This window comes from Heptranchias perlo, chromosome 12, assembly GCF_035084215.1.
Source record: "Heptranchias perlo isolate sHepPer1 chromosome 12, sHepPer1.hap1, whole genome shotgun sequence".
NCBI classification, from domain to species: domain Eukaryota; kingdom Metazoa; phylum Chordata; class Chondrichthyes; order Hexanchiformes; family Hexanchidae; genus Heptranchias; species Heptranchias perlo.
In genome coordinates, this window is record NC_090336.1 from 61,582,485 (window position 1) to 61,601,961 (window position 19,477).

Here is a 19,477-nt window from a genome sequence, read left to right on the forward strand (position 1 = left end):
AAAATTTTGAGGGGCATCTGTGGCTAGTGATTTTTTTTTCCTGTTTCCTGTTGATGTGGTTTTGCTGTATCTCTCTGGAGTTTCCTTTGATTTCTTGATGTGAAGTTGGTAGACGTTGTCAAATTAAGCCTTCTGGGGGAGCAGGGGAAACCCTAAGGAAAGTACTGGGTGTGTGCATCATTGTTTCATTTAAAATGTTGTTGTCATGCTCTCTTGTTGAATCTGTTCTGAACATTTAAATCATTAATGATCCAGAAAGGCGACAATTGGCATTCTGTTAGACTACTCTATGTAGCTGTGTTGTTGGTGTTTGAAGTCTGACATGCTCAGTCGGAGCTAGTGATCTCAAAGGGTCTGGGACTCTTTTCTCAATGGTTTCTAGCCTTGGTGGCATAGGCATAGAAAATGCTGCCTTTTGGAATCCTTGCTCTTCCAATGGAATTTGTCTTTTTGTTTTGCTGCAGAATTGTAGAACACTGGAGTAGGCGGCAGGCAGCTCTTAAGTAGAAAAACCCACTGCTGCTTCTGTCTACCTTGAAGTTGATTTTAGGTGTCAGCTGTGGCTCAGTGGGAGCAATCTCTCCGAGTCAGAAGGTTATGGGTTCAAGTCCCACCCCAGAGACTTAATCACATAAACCAGGCTAACGCTCCTAGTGCAGTATACTGAAGGAATGCTGCACTATCAGAGGTGCCAAGTGGATGCAAAAGAACCCACGGTACTATTTCAAAGAAGAGCAGGGGAGTTCTCCCCGATGTCCTGGCCAATATTTATCCGTCAAACAACACCTAAAAAGATTATCTGGTCATTATCACTTTGCTGTTTGTGGGACCTTGTGTGCAAATTGACTGCCGCATTTCCTAAATTTCAACAATGACTAGGCTTCAAAAAAGTACTTCATTAGCTGTGAAGTGCTTTGGGACATCCTGAGGTCGTGAAAGGCGCTATATAAATGCAAGTTCGTTCTTTTTATTGTTGATGTGCAGCTTTTTTTTAAAAAGAAAAAGGAACTCCGTCTCTGCAAATCTCCCTGCGTCGCAAACATTTTTTTAAGAATAGTAGGCATAAAGTAGGCAAACTTGTCTGGTGCTTTGAAACAAATTGCAAAAAAGTAGAGATGGGATGATAGGTACAGAGTGACACCACCCAGTAATAAGATAGCACCCATCAGCGCCTGACATCTGCCATTGGTGTAACACCTGTCATTTCAAGGTCTGCATTGGTTAATTTCTTTAAAGCAGAGAACAGAAAAGTTGAATAACTTTTTTTATTTCCCCCATCACTCTGCCCCATCTTTCCACACTCTGATTATTTTCCTTGGATGATATAATTTCCCAAAAATTCCTTTCTACTGAGAATCCAAGCCACGTTGCATGGATTAGGACCATTTTTCCATAAACTTAATTCTTTAAAGATCAACCAACTTCTGAGAAACATGTTTTTTTTTCCTGTTGCTTATTTTTCTAAAGCAGAACAGTCAAGTCACAAGGAGAGGGAAGAAAAAGCCCAAATTACAGACCAAAACAGTAAAATGCATAACTGTAGACCACAACCAGAGAATTGAACAGATTTATGGGAAATCATGGCAAGCTGTTCATATTCTCACATGTGAGGTTTTCCCAATAATTCGTGAGTGACAAAGTCTCAGGTGGGGATGGAGACAGTTTTGACAAGTGAGAATAGAAACCACACTTTGTCCTTTTTTGTGATCCCTTTTCCCTTCTCCCATAGTTGCTGATATGTTGGACTATGGTTTCAAGGGTGCTAGCAGGCCTCAGCACATGGTAGACATTGAGTTAAAAGTTGTCCAGTTTGATGGACGAACTAAAGTGTTCACAAAGTGTTCACTACAGTGTTCAGTTGCATTCGCAACCCCTCAGATAATGAAGCAGTCCATGCCCGCACGCAGCAAGACCTGGATAACATCCAGGCTTGGGCTGATAAGCGGCAAGTAACATTTGCACCAAACAAGTGCCAGGCAATGACCACCTCCAACAAGAGAGAATCTAACCACCTCCCCTTGACATTCAACGGGATTATCATCACCGAATCCCCCACCATCAACATCCTGGGGGTCACCATTGATCAGAAACTTAACTGGACCAGCCACACACATACTGTGGCTACAAGAGCAGGTCAGAAGCGAGTGACTCACCTCCTGACTCTCCAAAGCCTTTCGACCATCTGAAAGGCACAAGTCAGGAGTGTGATGGAATAATCTCCACTTGCCTGGATGAGTGCAGCTCCAACAACACTCAAGAAGCTTGACACCATCCAGGACAAAGCAGCCCGCTTGATTGGCACCCCATCCACCACCCTAAACATTCACTCCCTTTACCACTGGCGCACTGTGGCTGCAGTGTGCACCATCCACAGGATGCACTGCAGCAACTCGCCAAGGCTTCTTCGACAGCACCTCCCAAACCTGCGACCTCTACCACCTAGAAGGACAAGGGCAGCAGGCACATAGGAACAACACCACCTGCAAGTTCCCCTCCAAGTCACACGCCATCCCGACTTGGAAATATATCGCCGTTCCTTCATCATCGCTGGGTCAAAATCCTGGAACTCCCTTCCTAACAGCACTGTGGGAGAACCGTCACCACACGGACTGCAGCGGTTCAAGAAGGCGGCTCACCACCACCTTCTCGAGGGCAATTAGGGATGGGCAAGAAATGCTGGCCTCGCCAGTGACGCCCGCATCCCATGAATGAATTTTTTAAAAAGTGCCTTGATTTGTGACATTCTCTGAATTGTTTGAAACTAGCACGGTTAGATACCAGTTTTGGACCTTGTACCCTAAATCATGTGACAACATTCACTCAGTTACAATGTCATAATATGATATGTTTTCATAAATCAATACACCAGTTAATCTTTCAGTGGATGAGTGGTGGCGAGAGTTGCCAGCTTCGAAATGTTCCTTAAAATACATCACCCAAATATCTTAAAGAAATAATGGAAGCGGGCAGAAATTTAAGTGGTATTACCATTAGGTCATGTCTTACAAATTTGATTGTTTTTCAAAGAAGTCACCAAGATGGTGGATGAGGGAAGCCCAGTAGATGTTGTTTACTTACACTACCAAAAAGCTTTTTGATAAGGTACCGCACAAGAGGCTTCTTTCTCTACAAGCTCGAAGCCTCTGGTATTAGTGGTAATATATTGAGCTGGATTGAGAACTGGCTGGAAGACCGTAGGCAGAAAGTAGTTGTAGATGGATTTGGATGTTTGGAGACCAGTCACCAGTGGTGTCCTGCAGGGATCGGTGCTGGGACCCTTGCTTTTGACTTTTTATTAATGATCTAGATATAGGTGTTTGGAGCACGATCTGCAAATTTGTAAATGATACTAAGATCTGTGTGTGTGTTAGGACTGTAACCGATGCTCGACTGCTTCAGGTGGATCTTGATGTGTTGGGGGATTGGGCTCAGGACTGGCAAATGATGTTTAATTTGGGAAAGCGCAATGTCATGCTTGTGGACAGGGCAAATGCTCAATCCCTTCAGGAAAAGCCATTAACGAAGGTGGAGAAAGAAAGAGACCTGGGCTTTCTAGTGCACAGATCTCTAACGGTTCATGAGCAATGCTGTGAAGCGATAGAGTGAATAGGGTGTTGGGGTGCATTTATAGGACAATCGATTATAAGACAAAGCATACCATGTTGACCTTGTACAAGATCTTGGTCAAGCCTCAGTTGGAATACTGTGTCCTGTTTTGGTTGTCTCACATGGTGAGTGATATTGAGCCGTTGGAAAGGGTGCAGAGGAGGGCCACTAAACTACTTCCCTGCTTAAAGCATCTTAGTTATCAAGATAGGCTAAAAGAGCTGGAACTGTACACTTTAGAGAAACGTAGACTTAGGGGTGATCTGATTGAGGTTTATAAGATGATGAAGGGAATAGATTATGTTCAAGTTGACATTTGTTCCAATTAAATAGGTTAAGGAGAACCAGAGGTCACAATTTTAAGTTGTATAAGGCCAGATCTAGGTTAGATGTCAGAAGATGGTTCTTTTCCCAGAGAATAGTGGACCTCTGGAACAGGCCACCGGCTCGTGTGGTGGATGCCAATTCATTGAATTCCTTCAAGTACATGCCACACAAAATTACTGAGGCATTTATCAGCTAAAAACAAGGTAGAAGTTGCTCAAATGTTCCATTTAGGGAGGCACTGGTCTGAATTTTTTTTTCCATAACCACTTCCTCAGTTCCCCTTGGTCCAAGATGCCTCTTTTAAATTTTAGAGCCGGCCATAGTCATACCTATACTCCTCCACATGCTGCTTGAAGATGCCATGACTGGAAAATACAGTCTGAGGTCTTCAGTGAGAACCCTGCTCTCAGGAGGGTTTCGCTGTCTCTGTCAGCAAGAGTGTCGGGCCATCCATTCTGCACGGTTTCTGCCATAGGTGTTCTTGTAGTCGGAGGCAGCCCTGCAGTATAAAGGAAAGCGATAGTGAAATTCTTTGTGCTGATGGCTGCAGCTTCCACGTGCCAGAGTTTGGGGCTGGCCTGGACTTTCCAGGGGTCTCTGCTGCTCTCCTGAAAGACTCATCACAAACAATGAAGCCTGGATAGTCATTGTTGAACAGGAAGTGTTGTAACAATGCCTGGGTAGCTTCCTCTCATTCCCGTTACCTAGAGCTTAGCATGTTTTGGTTCAAGGTGACTCGAAACAGCAAATGGCAGGAGCACCAGCAAAAGCAAGGGTAAGGTTGCTACACCTACATTACACTATTTTGGATTGTATTTTAGCGCAATCTTGTGTGACTGTGTGGAATTTTCAGTCGTATATACATGTAATGTGATCTCTTGGTGAGCCTCCATATTAAAGCCTGTGTCATATAATTGAAAAGTTTCAGCAGTACTTCTGCTTTTACAGAGAACAGCAGTGACCAAAAGAAGGAGCTTGGGTTTTCACCAAATAACTTGAGTCTTTTTTTATTTTGTGCCGTTCTTCCTGTGGTTTTAAAAACAAAATGGAAAGTAGCTGGGTTTTTACTTGGTTCTTCTCGCTGAGCATATGGGGAACAATTGAAGGGTGAGTCTTGTGACAACACTATGGAGGTCTGATAATCTATGCTGTTCCCCATTTACCCCTTTTTGTAAATGAAAACTGTCGCAACAAATTATTTTTGGTGTCTTTGAACTCAGTGCTGCAGAGATGGCTGGGGTTGATGTCTGGGAGGGGTTATTGAGACCGACCTTATGAGGAAACTGATTTAACACACAAACTTGAAGTAGCACACTTTGTGACACACCCTGATTTGATGGGCCCTCCTTCATTTTCGAACTTCATTATCAGTTCCTAGCCACTTTCTTCTGCAAATGCTCGACCCAATGAAAGTCACGCTGTTGCTGTTCAAAATGGAGAATCCTCACACAGAGTAAAGTCCCTTTGAACACGAGACTGTTCCTGCTTTTGTGACTTGTGTACCAAAGAGGAGGCATACAGACAGGAGAAATATCCCACCCTGAGCAAGGGTTTGAGGGAATGGGAGCGCAGTGTGTGGAGAATGACTTTTGTCTTTATTTGAAGAATGAGCAATGCCCAATCAGGTAAGTAATCTTTTCTCCTTAATCAACAGTAAGATAGAAATAAATGGATATTTCAAGTTAAGTCTGATTATTTGCCATAATTTGATTTTATTTTTAGCAAAATTACTGATGATGGTAGCATTTTTCCGTTAATATATGAAAATGATTAAACATTGGAACCTTGGCATTCTTGGTACTGAACGACTCCTACACATTGAGTGAGCACTGCGGAAATGGGTTAAGCTGTGTGCTGATCCACAGGCGACTATCCTTGCTTGCTGGTATTCCTGAACTTATCGTTGTTTTATCACATTGACTTTCTCAGAAGAAACATGGAAGTTAAAAGCTCATCATTTAAAGTTGTTAATAATGACCTTTTGTACCTGCTGCCGAAACATTTTCATTACTACAGCTGAAAATTGTGATTACTTGTGCGTGCTCTATACTATCGTTCAGCCCCTTGGCAGTCATTGGGATGCACAACAGTAAAGTGGCTTATCTCAGCACATGTCCCCAATGGCTCAGCGACCTTTATCCAGTGAGCAGCTGAGCCATGCAGACCAGGTAGATGTCAGGTTCCATGCCCCAGTCTGTGCTGATTTAGCGGAACTCAGCCTAGACATTGGTAGGGGTGTTAACCCGCTCCTGCTTACTGTCCAGATAACCCCCCAACTCAAACTGTGCAAGTGTGGGCATTGGTTGAGGGCAGGCAGATAGTGATACGACATACACGAACAAATAATGGCTACTTGGGTAAGATATCAGAGTAAAATAAACACGCTCTCACTCACTCACACGCTCCCTCCCACACACACTCACTCACTCTTCACGTGATGATCAGAGCTCCCTTTGTGACACCACACTGTGATGCAGTCAGCTCTTGGTACCAGGTGATACCGTTGCTGCGTTTTTATTGGAGGATGTAGAGTGCCGAGTGACACAGGACAATTTTCCTACTTTACTGCTATGGTCAGCTTCAGTTGTGTAACGCCACCTGCGCTGTATCTATCACCCCTTGGCTCGACATTAACTTCCATCATCTAGTTGCCCAGTAGGATGAGCAATTCTTTTCATTTACTTGCCCAAACATATTTTACCAACTGTCTGACTTGCCCTCTTCAGAAATTATTTTCTATAAATATTGGATATTAGGTGACATGAAACCTGAGTAATAAACTGCAGAACTTGAAAGGTCACAGTGTACAATATAGAGAATGAACTTCTGGTATTTATTTTGGAGGGCCTATCAGAATGCGTTTAAAATATAGTGTGAAGCCTGGAGTTAGATTGGCCTTGTTGGTTGCTATCGGTTGGGTATAGTGCAGCTACTTTCTTGAGAGGTGAGTTAAAATAGTTATTTTGGTGGGGGGGGGGGGGCGGTGGCGGTGTTGATGGTCAGTGATGCACACGAAGTTTACACCTCTAGGAAATGGTTTAATTCTGTGTAGAACAAAGCTGTAGTAAAAGAAAGATTTGCATCTCTAGCGCCTTTTACCCGTCATGAACATCAACAAAAATGCTTGCATAATGAATTTGGAGAGCAGTCACTGTTATGTCAGCAAACATGAAAAACATTTAAGCACAGCAGGATCCTAGAAATAACAAATAGATGAATGGCCCGTTAATCCGTTTTTGTTGGTGTTGGTTGAGTAAGGAATGTTGGCCAAGACAAGAGCCTACGTTTCTTCGAATAGTGCCTTGGGTTCTTTAATGTCCATTTTCCCTAAGTTCTCCCAGCCACCAGCCTTAGCAAATCTAGCACAGTTACATTGGGTTTGCCACCGGCTCCAGCGTTCCACTAAATACAAATATATTACACAGCGAGTTGTAATAATCTGGAATGCACTGCCTGAAGGGTGGTGGAAGCAGATTCAATAGCAACTTTCAAAAGGGAATTGGATAAATACTCGATACTATGGGGAAAGAGCAGGGGAATGGGACTTTAAAAAAAAAAAAAAAAATTCATTCATGGGATGTGGGCGTCGCTAGCAAAGCCAGTATTTTTATTGCTCATTCCTAATTGCCTTTGAGAAGGTGGTGGTGAGCCGCCGCCTTGAACCACTGCAGTCCGTGCGGTGAGGGTACTCCCACAGTGCTGTTAGGTAGGGAGTTCCAGAATTGAATAGCTCTTTCAAAGAGCCGGCACAGACACGACGGGCTGAATGGCCTCCTCCTATGCTGTACCTACGATGATACTATGATATTCTAAAGGACATGTATGTGCTGGACTGCAGGATATTTCTGCACATGAATATTGTAAATTAAAAGTTTTGACAATTTTAAAATTTGGTATTGACAGTCTCTTGAAGTTCCTGGAGTGTAGAAATGTGCACAGAGGCAGGCATTTTTCATTCCTGGTTGTCTGTCTTTGAACGTTTCTCAGAATAATTTTACTTACCATCAAACTGCTGCTGGTGAAATGTCATCTTTTCAGTTAACCTATCTCTGCCGTTTGACGGGTTTCCGTATACAGGGCTTGGCACAAGTTAGCAGGTGAACTTTGTGGCTTTGCCTTCAGCTGCCTATCTACCCTGAAATTTCCCCCCTTCCAATCCCTTCCATCTCTCCATCGCCCTCTCCTCTTTGACCAAGCTTTTAGTCACCCCTCCTAATCTTGGCTGTTTTTCTGACGGCACTAGGAAGTGGCGCGGGACATTTTTCTGCGTTAAAGTGTCAGTTTGGGTCTGTGGTAGTAGCCCTCTCGCCTCTGAGTTTGAAGGTCGTGAGTTGAAGTCCCACTCCAAAACTTGAGCATATGACCTAGGCTGGCAATTCGGTGCAGTACCGAGGGAGTGCTGCATTGTTGGCGTTTTTTTGGCTGAGATGTTAAACATAGGCCCCAACTACCTGTTCAGGTAGATATAAAACATCTCATTGAAGAACAGGGGAATTCTCCCTGTGTGTTGGCCAAATCTTTTCCCTCAACCAACATCACTAAAACAGATTAACTGGTTATTTATTGCATTGCTGTTTGTGGGACTTTGCTCTGCGCAAATTGTCATTACTTTAAAAGTAGTTAATTGGCCATGAAGCTCTTTTCAGACATCCCAAAGAAATGAAAGGCACTATGTAAACAGAGCTTGTAGATGAAGAAAGGGATCTTATTGGTGATAAAATTGGTTTAGGGCTGGGTCATCTTCAGAAAAATTAAAGATAAGTAGGGTATGTTGCGTGCAGTATGTAGTACCTATTTATATCTCTGGACATGTTGGGCTGAAGGGCCTGTTTCCATGTTGTAAACTTCTATGATTCTAGTTTGTATAGCCTGAAAACTTCTGAATGGCACCCTCTCAGATGATTTAACTGTGATCTAAATTGCTGTTACATGTTTATCCATTATCTGTTGCATTTTAGGAAAAAGACAGTTGTCTTTATGCGACCATTGTATACTGTATGGTAATGCTGATCTTAGTTGTATACATATATAATTTTTATTTTGGAAGTACCCAGAGTGCAGATGGGCCAGTGTCTGCTGAATAGTCCAAGTAGTTAAGGTGTTTGGTGAATCAATTGGGAGCTGGTTCATCTCAGTCCCAGCTGTAAAGGAATGGCACTTTGAACCTGTGTTAATAGCCTAAAGCCCACCCCAAGCAAGGTTATTACGGAGTGCATTTCTATGTACTTCATTGTTTGGCGTTGGTCTCTGCATTACTAGGTTAATGATGTAGATTTGTAAAGTTTCAATAAATAGTTTAACTGTACATAGAGCGCCTTACTGAAATGTGTGGGTTCTCTCCTCCTCACTCTTGTTACAGGCCACTTGTTACTCACCTCCATCCGAATTGTTGTGGGGGGGGGGGGGGGTTGGACTTAGCTGGCAATGCCCCCATGACTCGTTTGATTGACAGGCGGCACATTTTATTCCAAGGGGCCAATTTGGACCATGTCCTCCTGCCTTCCACGTGGCATTTTATTTAACAGTAGCCTGCTGAAGCTTTTCCAACTCAGGCCCCCATAGACTCGGATCCTTGGCTGCCTGGTTGGGATTTGAGTGGGGATTGCCACACGCTACAGAGTGGGCCCCATTGTGAGTCTGATATATCTGTTCTTGAGTTTTGTGTGTGAGCACAAGTTTGTGTTTGGAAGGGTACAGTTTGTGCGCTCTGCCTGTTCATTAATCTCTTTCTTTCTTTTCCCATACAGGTATGGCCTCACAAGTTTTGGTCTGCCCACCACACATTTATCAAACTCAGACAAGTGCCTTTTGTAGTGTGAAGAAACTGAAAGTCGAGCCAAGTAGTTGCGTGTACCATGAGAGAACTTATCCGCGGACTTACGTGAACGGCAGGAACCTCGGAGTTGCCCACCCGTCTAACGTGGTTAGCTCTTCCTTTCAGCTGAAGAACTCAATTGGGAGACCTCGTGGACAGAACATTTTGGTGGCAGCGAGTGCCGTTGCATTGAACCCATCTTGTGCCGCCGGGGTCACAGCAGCGCGGGCGCAGCAGCAACCTCTGGCGGTGGCACCTCAGGGCGAGAGGCCGGGAGGCAGTCTAACCTCACTGGAAAGCTACCAGCGATGCGGATTGAAGAGGAAGAGTGAGGAGCTAGATAACAGAGGTAGCACCATGCAGATTGTCGATGAACTGTCTATAATGCCGGCAATGCTGCAGACCAACGTTGGGAACCCGGTCACTGTGGTGACCACTGCCTCGAAGCAGAACAGCGCGAGTGGTGACGGGGATTACCATCTGATGCAGCATGAAGTGCTGTGTTCGATGAAGAATACCTACGAGGTCCTCGACTTCCTTGGACGTGGGACCTTTGGCCAGGTGGTGAAATGTTGGAAGAGGGGAACGAATGAGATCGTGGCCATAAAAATCTTAAAGAACCACCCCTCGTACGCACGGCAGGGGCAGATTGAAGTCAGTATCTTGGCGCGGCTGAGCAACGAAAACGCGGACGAGTGTAACTTTGTGCGTGCCTATGAGTGCTTTCAGCACCGGAATCATACGTGTTTGGTGTTTGAGATGTTGGAACAGAATTTATACGACTTTCTAAAGCAGAACAAGTTTAGTCCATTGCCCCTAAAAGTAATCAGGCCAATCCTGCAGCAAGTGGCCACTGCACTGAATAAACTGAAGAGCCTTGGTTTAATCCATGCGGACCTCAAGCCCGAGAATATCATGCTGGTCGATCCCATTCGGCAGCCGTACAGGGTGAAAGTAATAGACTTTGGGTCTGCTAGCCATGTCTCCAAAGCCGTGTGTTCAACGTACTTGCAGTCGAGGTACTACAGGTGAGTGCATATGTCCATTTGGAGCCGCAGCTGTCGAACGAGGAGTAGGGTGTAGAAACATTTTTTTTTCCCGTTAGGAATCGAACACGTTAGAGGTCGAAACTTGCAGATGATTAAAATCTACTGCATGGTTCCAAGAGAAAAAAAATGGATGACCAAATGGTGTGCTGCACTGTTTGTGGAGAATTTTTGTGTGCGGTTTGTACTGAGCTTTCAATGGAGATTTAGTTTTCAGAGTTGTGCCCTTTTTCTTGCATACTCCTGCAGCGAGCAGATTGGAAGCATTACATATTTTTTCCCTGTATTTAAGGATGCTAAATTTGAATTTCATGATGGTGAATGCAGTTGTGGCTGAAGAATCCCTGGTACTCGGCTTCTTGCTATGGATTGTGTTTTTCCTCCACAATGGGCGAATGTGAAATTTTAGTGGTTCTCTGATGTAGTTCTGTTGAGAAGGATGCGTATTAGCATCTCACAGACCAGAAGGCCCCAGGTTTGCTTCCCGGTCTGTACTAAATGAGCTGATTTTAAGCAGGTAGCGTTTAGGTCAGATACAATTGGCCTCAGCACCCTGGGTTAGAGAAAGGGAAAAAAATTGAACCTGAACCAGCTAGAGTCACCAGTTCTCATTCCCTTTGAGGGGGTTTATGCGCCTCTCTTGCTGCATCAAGCTGACTAGTTTGAATATTGGAAGGAATGGCGATGCTGGACCAGCAACCAGAACTGTTCACTAGGGTCTCGGAGCAAGCTCACGCGTGCTTACTTTCAAATTGTGGTTTTCTGATGAACCTCTGCCCACTGTTGTCCAGGACAAACCTGTCACAAAAACGCAGCAGAAATGGATCAGCACAAAGGGATCCGTTCCACATTTCCCTCTGTTTCACTGAGGTTAAACAACAAGAAGGGAATAATATTTTTTTTATATTATTGGGGGGGAGGAGGGAAGGATGGTTTTGAGTGCCAGCATTTCATGGTATGGGATGAAGCTACAGGCTTCTGCTTTGTGGAGAGATTCCCAGGAGTTGACGATTCCTCACAGTGCTATGGTGTTCTTGGCACTGATGTGGAAGTTTTAAAAAAAAAATAATCCTGGAAAACAGTTACACAACACCCCATCAACTGTGCCAGCTAACCTCTCAATGTCAAATGGTTATATTTAGAGAACCGAGCATTTTGTCCATCTATCGACCCATCTATTTTATCTCTCATCAATTTGGAGACTAGTCCAGCAAATTTTAGGCATCGCACATGAACATTTCTGCACTTAACATAAAAAGGTAACTGAGAAAAGAAAGAAAGCCAGTCATTTCCCGCTTAGTTGCTTCTGACTTTGGGGAGAAGCCAAGGATTTACAAGCAGCCGCCAATCTCTAGAGAAGCGATGGGTCTCTGCTTGACGTCAGGATTTGCCTGTTTGCCGCAATTAGATCATATGTCCTTAAAGAGACAAGCTAGTCTACACACAGCTCCACCTCAGCAAAGTGCTGTGTTGTGCGTTACATTGTATCATAATGCCGATCTTATTAAACAGCACCTTTTCTTACTAGCTGTGAGCAATGCCATGGAAAGTTGCAATATTTTAGAATTGTGAATATTCTTAGCAGTGTTTGTATAGTTTGCCATTTGTACTCTTGCACAAGGCTGTTCTTTGTTTTTTGCAATAATTTGCATCTAGCAAGCTGACGGTTGCTCATCGCAGTGGCGGAAGGGTTGGATTGAGTCCAGTGCTTTGGTTTTAAGTGAGACCTCAGGGTTGCCTGTTCCGTACAGTGTGAGGCAAAATGTACATGGATGTAGAGAACTGGGAAGATAGGTTTTTTTTGGGTTAGGGGAGAGCCTAAAGAGAAGCTTCTGACTGGCTCTTAGTGCACTAGGCTTTGCTTTCTCTTTAGTGAATCTTGTTGGTACCTCAAGAAACCAAGAAAAATGGGTCATTCATCCCATTTACTGTTTGTGGAATCTTGCCGTGCACAAACTGGCTCCACATTTGCCCATGACAGTCAAAAGTAATTTATTGTACGTGAAGCACTTTGAGATGTGTCTGAGAGGCATGAGAAGGAGCTTTACAAATCCTAGTGTTTCCTTTTGAGTCTTGTGTTAGGGATAAGGGCCAAAGGCAGGTATTAAGGGAAATGGGCCAAAGGCAGGTATATGGAGTTAGATCACAGATCAGCCATGATCTTATCAAATGGTGGAGTGGGCTCGAGGGGCTGAATGGCCTACTCCTGTTCCTATGTTGTGTACACTTCCCATGACTGTCACTGGAAATGGTGACAATGGAACAGGAGATTTAACAATGCTTTTCCCTCCTTGGGCATAGAGAATTCTCTCTGTTTTTGTGATAACATGTTTATAATCCCTAATGTCCAAAAAGATAAATAAAGGTGTTGAATATATAGATTACTAAAATGAGCAAGTTGACAATCTCTGTTTTCTTCCTTTACATATTACATAGAATTTACAGTACAGAAACAGGCCATTCGGTCCAACTGGTCTATGCTGGTATTTATGCTCCACACGAGCCTCCCCCCATCTCACCCTATCAACATATCCTTCTATTCCTTTCTCCCTTATGTACTTATCTAGCTTCCCCTTAAATGCATCTATGCTATTCGCCTCAACCACTCCATGTGGTAATGAGTTCCACATTCTTGTCACTCTGAGTAAAGAAGTTTCTCCTGAATTTCTTATTGGATTTATTAGTCACTATCTTATGTTGTAATGTAAGCAATGCAGCAGCCAATTTGCGCACAGCAAAATCTCTCAAACAGCAATGAGAGAATGACCGGATAACCTGTCTTTAGCGTTGTTGGTTGATGGATAAAAGTTGGCTAGGAGACCAGGCAGAACTCCCCTGATTTTCTTTGAAAAAATGCCATGGGACCTTTTACGTCGATTGGAGAGGGCAGATGGGGCCTCAGTTTAATGTCTCATCCGACGTTGCAGCACTCCCATTAGGCTGACTCCTATCTGGAATCCATGGTTTTAGTTTAATGGTGTCATCCGGAATTGTTCTATTTTCCACACAATGTCGGAAGAGCTCGATAAGCAAATAGTGCTGGAACGGTTGGATAACTCCTGGTGTGCGATCAGATTAGCTGCTCATTTTCTACCAATGTGTCCCAGTGTATGTTGTACAATGTCACATTTAGCAGTGGAGTGGAAAGGCTACCCTTGTCCAGACTGAGTGTCACATGCATTTGAATCTTCACTGGATGGATTGGAGGGTTGACATGCTCCCAAACATGTGAGCCGTCCTATAATGATTGCTGGACGCATTAACTTTCCTTTTGAAGATCAGAAAAGAGGTTACGTAGGTGTCAAGTGACTCATGCAGTGAAGTTTGTATGCTCTTACATCATCTAACAATAACACAACATGCCTCTCTATCCACTGAAGGCAGTCTATCCGTCCTGTGTTGAGAAATAAACAATACCAGTTCCTATACAGTAGAGTGATTTGTAATTGTGTGTTCAGCCAACAGCCCGAGGAGGAGGAGGTGGATACAGAATGCTGCCAGCTTGTATTTTAATTTTTTTTAAAACAAATGTTCTTTTAGAAGCTCGTCATGGTGTCTCATCTCATATTTATCAGACCAGGAGAGTCCAAGCTGTTAGTCTTTGTAGGTTGCTTAGGATATTATGGAGCCTGAGGGGCCACACTTAAAGTTTAAATCAACATTCCCTTCAATTTGCGTGTATCTCGAGTTTCTTGTGCTAACAGCTCGGGGTCTACTGATATGGATTTATTCACCAATGATTAGAGCAGCCCTCTCCAAACCTCAAGGCCCACAAAATTCAAACCAGTAATTAAGAAATACAAGTGCAAAAACGACTGAGTTGTTTGGGCTTCGTGGGCAGAATTGCCAGGATTCAGGAAAACACACGTGGCACAAGGATTAAAAAGTTAAAATTTGAACACCACAGTATTGAAGGGGCCTGATAGAGATTTAAGCTCGTCAGTATTGTAGATTCTGTCCTTTGTCACGAAGTCCTGTCACAAACTATCCTTGTGTCAGGGTTTCAGGGACTCGCTGATCAAAGCTGCTCATAAACCAAGAGCCACGTTGTATAAGCGTAAACACCTTGTTATTTAAGGCAGCTCAAAGGTATTTGTGTTTTATGTAAAAGGTTGCCCAGTCGGCCTCCAGGTCCCATTACCGAGGTATGGTAGTCCAGTTTGCTGTGTTTGTGTTCGATCTTTTCCAGCTTTCAATCCTTTGTGAGGCAAACAGTCAAAATCCACGTTCAGTTTGCACTGTAAACTAACAATAAATTCACAGTAACATGCAAGCTATTTGTATTTGATGCAGGTACATGATAACAGGCCACCCCCTAATTGGCACTTTTCCCCAGGAGTCCTAAAAGTACTGTGTTGCTTCCCTTTAAAATACTTTCCATAGGAATGAAAAATTAAGCATTTTTACTTATGCTGATGACATTAACTCCTTGCCTACTCTTCTGAACCTGCTGTTTGTGGATGGTCCCTAAATGAAGTAAGAGAAATAAGAGCATAGAACATAAAGGGCTAGACAAACCAGTCTGTTTTTATTAAAAAGGGATCTATTCCACTATAGGGAGAACATCACGGCAGTAGTGAGAGAGGATATATCCGAGGGTTCGCCCACTGAGTCCATATGGGTAGAACTGAAAAATAAGAAGGGAGAGATCACTTTGATAGGATTGTACTACAGACCCCCAAATAGTCAACGGGAAATTGAGGAGCAAATATGTAAGGAGATTACAGACAGCTGCAAGAAAAATAGGGTGGTAATAGTAGGGGACTTTAACTTTCCCAACATTGACTGGGACAGCCATAGCATTAGGGGCTTGGATGGAGAGAAATTTGTTGAGTGTATTCAGGAGGAATTTCTCATTCAGTATGTGGATGGCCCGACTAGAGAGGGGGCAAAACTTGACCTCCTCTTGGGAAATAAGGAAGGGCAGGTGACAGAAGTGTTAGTGAGGGATCACTTTGGGACCAGTGATCATAATTCCATTAGTTTTAAGATAGCTATGGAGAAGGATAGGTCTGGCCCAAAAGTTAAAATTCTAAATTGGGGAAAGGCCAATTTTGATGGTATTAGACAGGAACTTTCAGAAGTTGATTGGGAGAGTCTGTTGGCAGGCAAAGGGACGTCTGGTAAGTGGGAGGCTTTCAAAAGTGTGTTAACCAGGGTTCAGGGTAAGCACATTCCTTATAAAGTGAAGGGCAAGGCTGGTAGAAGTCGGGAACCTTGGATGACTCGGGAGATTGAGGCACTAGTCAAAAAGAAGAAGGAGGCATATGACATGCATAGGCAGCTGGGATCAAGTGGATCCCTTGAAGAGTATAGAGATTGCCGGAGTAGAGTTAAGAGAGAAATCAGGAGGGCAAAAAGGGGATATGAGATTGCTTTGGCAGATCAGGCAAAGGTGAATCCAAAGAGCTTCTACAAATACATAAAGGGCAAAAGGGTAACTTGGGAGAGAGTAGGGCCTCTTAAGGATCAACAAGGTCATCTATGTGCGGAACCACAAGAGATGGGTGAGATCCTGAATGAATATTTCACATCGGTATTTACGGTTGAGAAAGGCATGGATGTTAGGGAACTTGAGGAAATAAATAGTGATGTCTTGAGGAGTGTACATATTACAGAGAGGGAGGTGCTGGAAGTCTTAATGCGCATCAAGGTAGATAAATCTCCGGGACCTGATGAAATGTATCCCAGGACGTTATGGGAGGTTAGGGAGGAAATTGCGGGTCCCCTAGCAGAGATATTTGAATCATCCACCGCTACAGGTGAGGTGCCTGAAGATTGGAGGGTAGCAAATGTTGTGCCTTTGTTTAAGAAGGGCGGCAGGGAAAAGCCTGGGAACTACAGACCAGTGAGCCTGACATCTGTAGTGGGTAAGTTGTTCGAGGGTATTCTGAGGGACAGGATCTTCAGGCATTTGGAGAGGCAGGGACTAATTAGGAACAGTCAGCATGGTTTTGTGAGAGGAAAATCATGTCTCACGAATTTGATTGAGTTTTTTGAAGGGGTAACCAAGAAGATAGATGAGGGCTGTGCAGTAGACGTGGTCTACATGGACTTCAGCAAAGCATTTGACAAGGTACCGCATGGTAGGTTGTTACATAAGGTTAAATCTCATGGGATCCAAGGTGAGGTAGCCAATTGGATACAAAATTGGCTTGACGACAGAAGACAGAGGGTGGTTGTAGAGGGTTGTTTTTCAAACTGGATGCCTGTGTCCAGTGGTGTGCCTCAGGGATCGGTGCTGGGTCCGCTGTTATTTGTTATTTATATTAATGATTTGGATGAGAATTTAGGAGGCATGGTTAGTAAGTTTGCAGATGACACCAAGATTGGTGGCATTGTGGACAGTGAAGAAGGTTATCTAGGATTGCAACGGGATCTTGATAAATTGGGCCAGTGGGCCGATGAATGGCAGATGGAGTTTAATTTAGATAAATGTGAGGTGATGCATTTTGGTGGATCAAATCGGGCCAGGACCTACTCCGTTAATGGTAGGGCGTTGGGGAGAGTTATAGAACAAAGAGATCTGGGAGTACAGATTCATAGCTCCTTGAAAGTGGAGTCACAGGTGGATAGGGTGGTGAAGAAGGCATTCAGCATGCTTGGTTTCATTGGTCAGAACATTGAATGCAGGAGTTGGGATGTCTTGTTGAAGTTGTACAGGGCATTGGTGAGGCCACACTTGGAGTACTGTGTACAGTTCTGGTCACCCTATTATAGAAAGGATATTATTAAACTAGAAAGAGTGCAGAAAAGATTTACTAGGATGCTACCGGGACTTGATGGTTTGACTTACAGGGAGAGGTTAGACAGACTGGGACTTTTTTCCCTGGAGAGTAGGAGGTTAAGGGGTGATCTTATAGAAGTCTATAAAATAATGAGGGGCATAGATAAGGTCGATAGTCAAAATCTTTTCCCAAAGGTAGGGGAGTCTATAACGAGGGGGCACGGATTTAAGGTGAGAGGGGAGAGATACAAAAGGGTCCAGAGGGGCAATTTTTTCACTCAAAGGGTGGTGAGTGTCTGGAACGAGCTGCCAGAGGCAGTAGTAGAGGCGGGTACAATTTTGTCTTTTAAAAAGCATTTGGACAGTTACATGGGTAAGATGGGTATAGAGGGATATGGGCCAAGTGCAGGAAATTGGGACTAGCTTAGTGGTATAAACTGGGCGACATGGACATGTTGGGCCGAAGGGCCTGTTTCCATGTTGTAACTTCTATGATTCTATGATTCTAAGCTGGTTGCACTGTCCAGTGTTGTGATTGTGAGGGGAGATCACAAATCACTGAGCCGGCACAAAGTCGCAAACGGAAGGTTTGAGGCTGAACAGTCCTGCCTTATCAAGCACAAGATTTTACTGTGCCCTATATTTAAACCTGTGGGCAATAGCCAACTAAATACACGACTTAAAAAAAATCAATTAAAAGAAAATGTTTTGTTTTCTTTTCCTGCCTCTTTTCAGCCATCCTTTCCCAAAAGCATGTTGCTGGTTAAATTACACGAGCATCGATCATTCTCTTGGTGACTCGTCCAAATGGCCATTATTCACGTGAGGTCTGATAATATCTGCAGGTTATTGGATCTTAGGCGGGCCATTGCAGCCGAGCCTAAAGTTGCCCTCACTTGCTGCAGGGCTAGCTGGATAGCAGATACTAGCAGTGGTGACCCTGGTCGATTTTCCCCCACGTCGCCTCCACCCCTCAAAACCCAGGGATACGTAGCCTGGTAGCATCACGCTTACTGTCAGCCTATTTGAGGTCGGAAATTAAGAGAAGCTTAACCACTTGAACAGGTGTTGTTTTGTGGAGGCGAACGTTAACTCAGCTTTTAGTGTGTGGTCAGCCATAGCACTGACTATACTGAAAAGGGAAAGCAAATGTGTGGGCCAGACAAAGAGGTGCGGCATTTTGTTACCTTTTTTGAAAACCGTAACCCTCTGTGCCATACTTTGAGTGAGGGACGAACAAATTTACTTTGAACCCATGCCCTGTAGATGTGTTATAGGAGGGACCAGCACAGTGGCTGTTTGGAATAGCTGCTAGTATTTGTGAATTTGTATATCGATCTTTGTCGATCAGCATTTTCCAGCTTATAAATGTCTCCTGTGGGCACCCATAGCAGGTTTTGCAAACTGCTAATCAGCTTCGAGTTTCACATGTCCGAGGATCCCTTCCTGAACGTGTGTTTTTGGATCTTGCAGGTACCTATTGGTATTTTCCCCAAAGGAATGGATGCAGTTTGTCTCATAAGGGTGTGGCAAAGTAATAATTCATTCAAAGCTGTTAGAAGCAGGACTCCACAATGTTTCATCACTGACATTAACCTTTTTCACATAATAAGGCAGCAAAAAGAAAAAGTTCCTTTTTTAAATCCCATTAGTTTTTTTCACTGAGTCGGGTTTGAAGTGATCCAGTTTGTACTTTTGTACCTTCTCCAGCACTCACCCTCTAGCCTGCCATTGCCATTCATGACAATGTCACTGCACAGCAAATTCAAAAAATGTTCCTGAAAAATAGTGAGGGGCTTTGGACTTGGACTGTAGCAGTGATCACTAATCATTTGTTAAGTGGCTTTGATATAGCTGAAGCCTTTTGGGAAAATCAGAGAAGGATTAGACAGTTCAACCTATCTAGCTTGCTCTGCCATTTTTTTTGCCATGTCAGCTCTATCTTTTTAATCCTAA

At 43.7% G+C, this 19,477-nt stretch overlaps 1 protein-coding gene across 2 annotated transcripts in view; it reads left to right on the forward strand.

Moving 5' to 3' along the window:
- Positions 1-19,477, forward strand: part of hipk3a (homeodomain interacting protein kinase 3a) — a 231,588-nt gene that overhangs the window by 43,799 nt on the left and 168,312 nt on the right. For both annotated transcript variants that reach the window (XM_067994213.1, XM_067994214.1), the window contains exon 2: positions 9,681-10,776. In XM_067994213.1, coding sequence (XP_067850314.1) covers positions 9,681-10,776 — 1,096 coding nt within the window. The remainder of the gene's footprint in view (positions 1-9,680; positions 10,777-19,477) is intronic.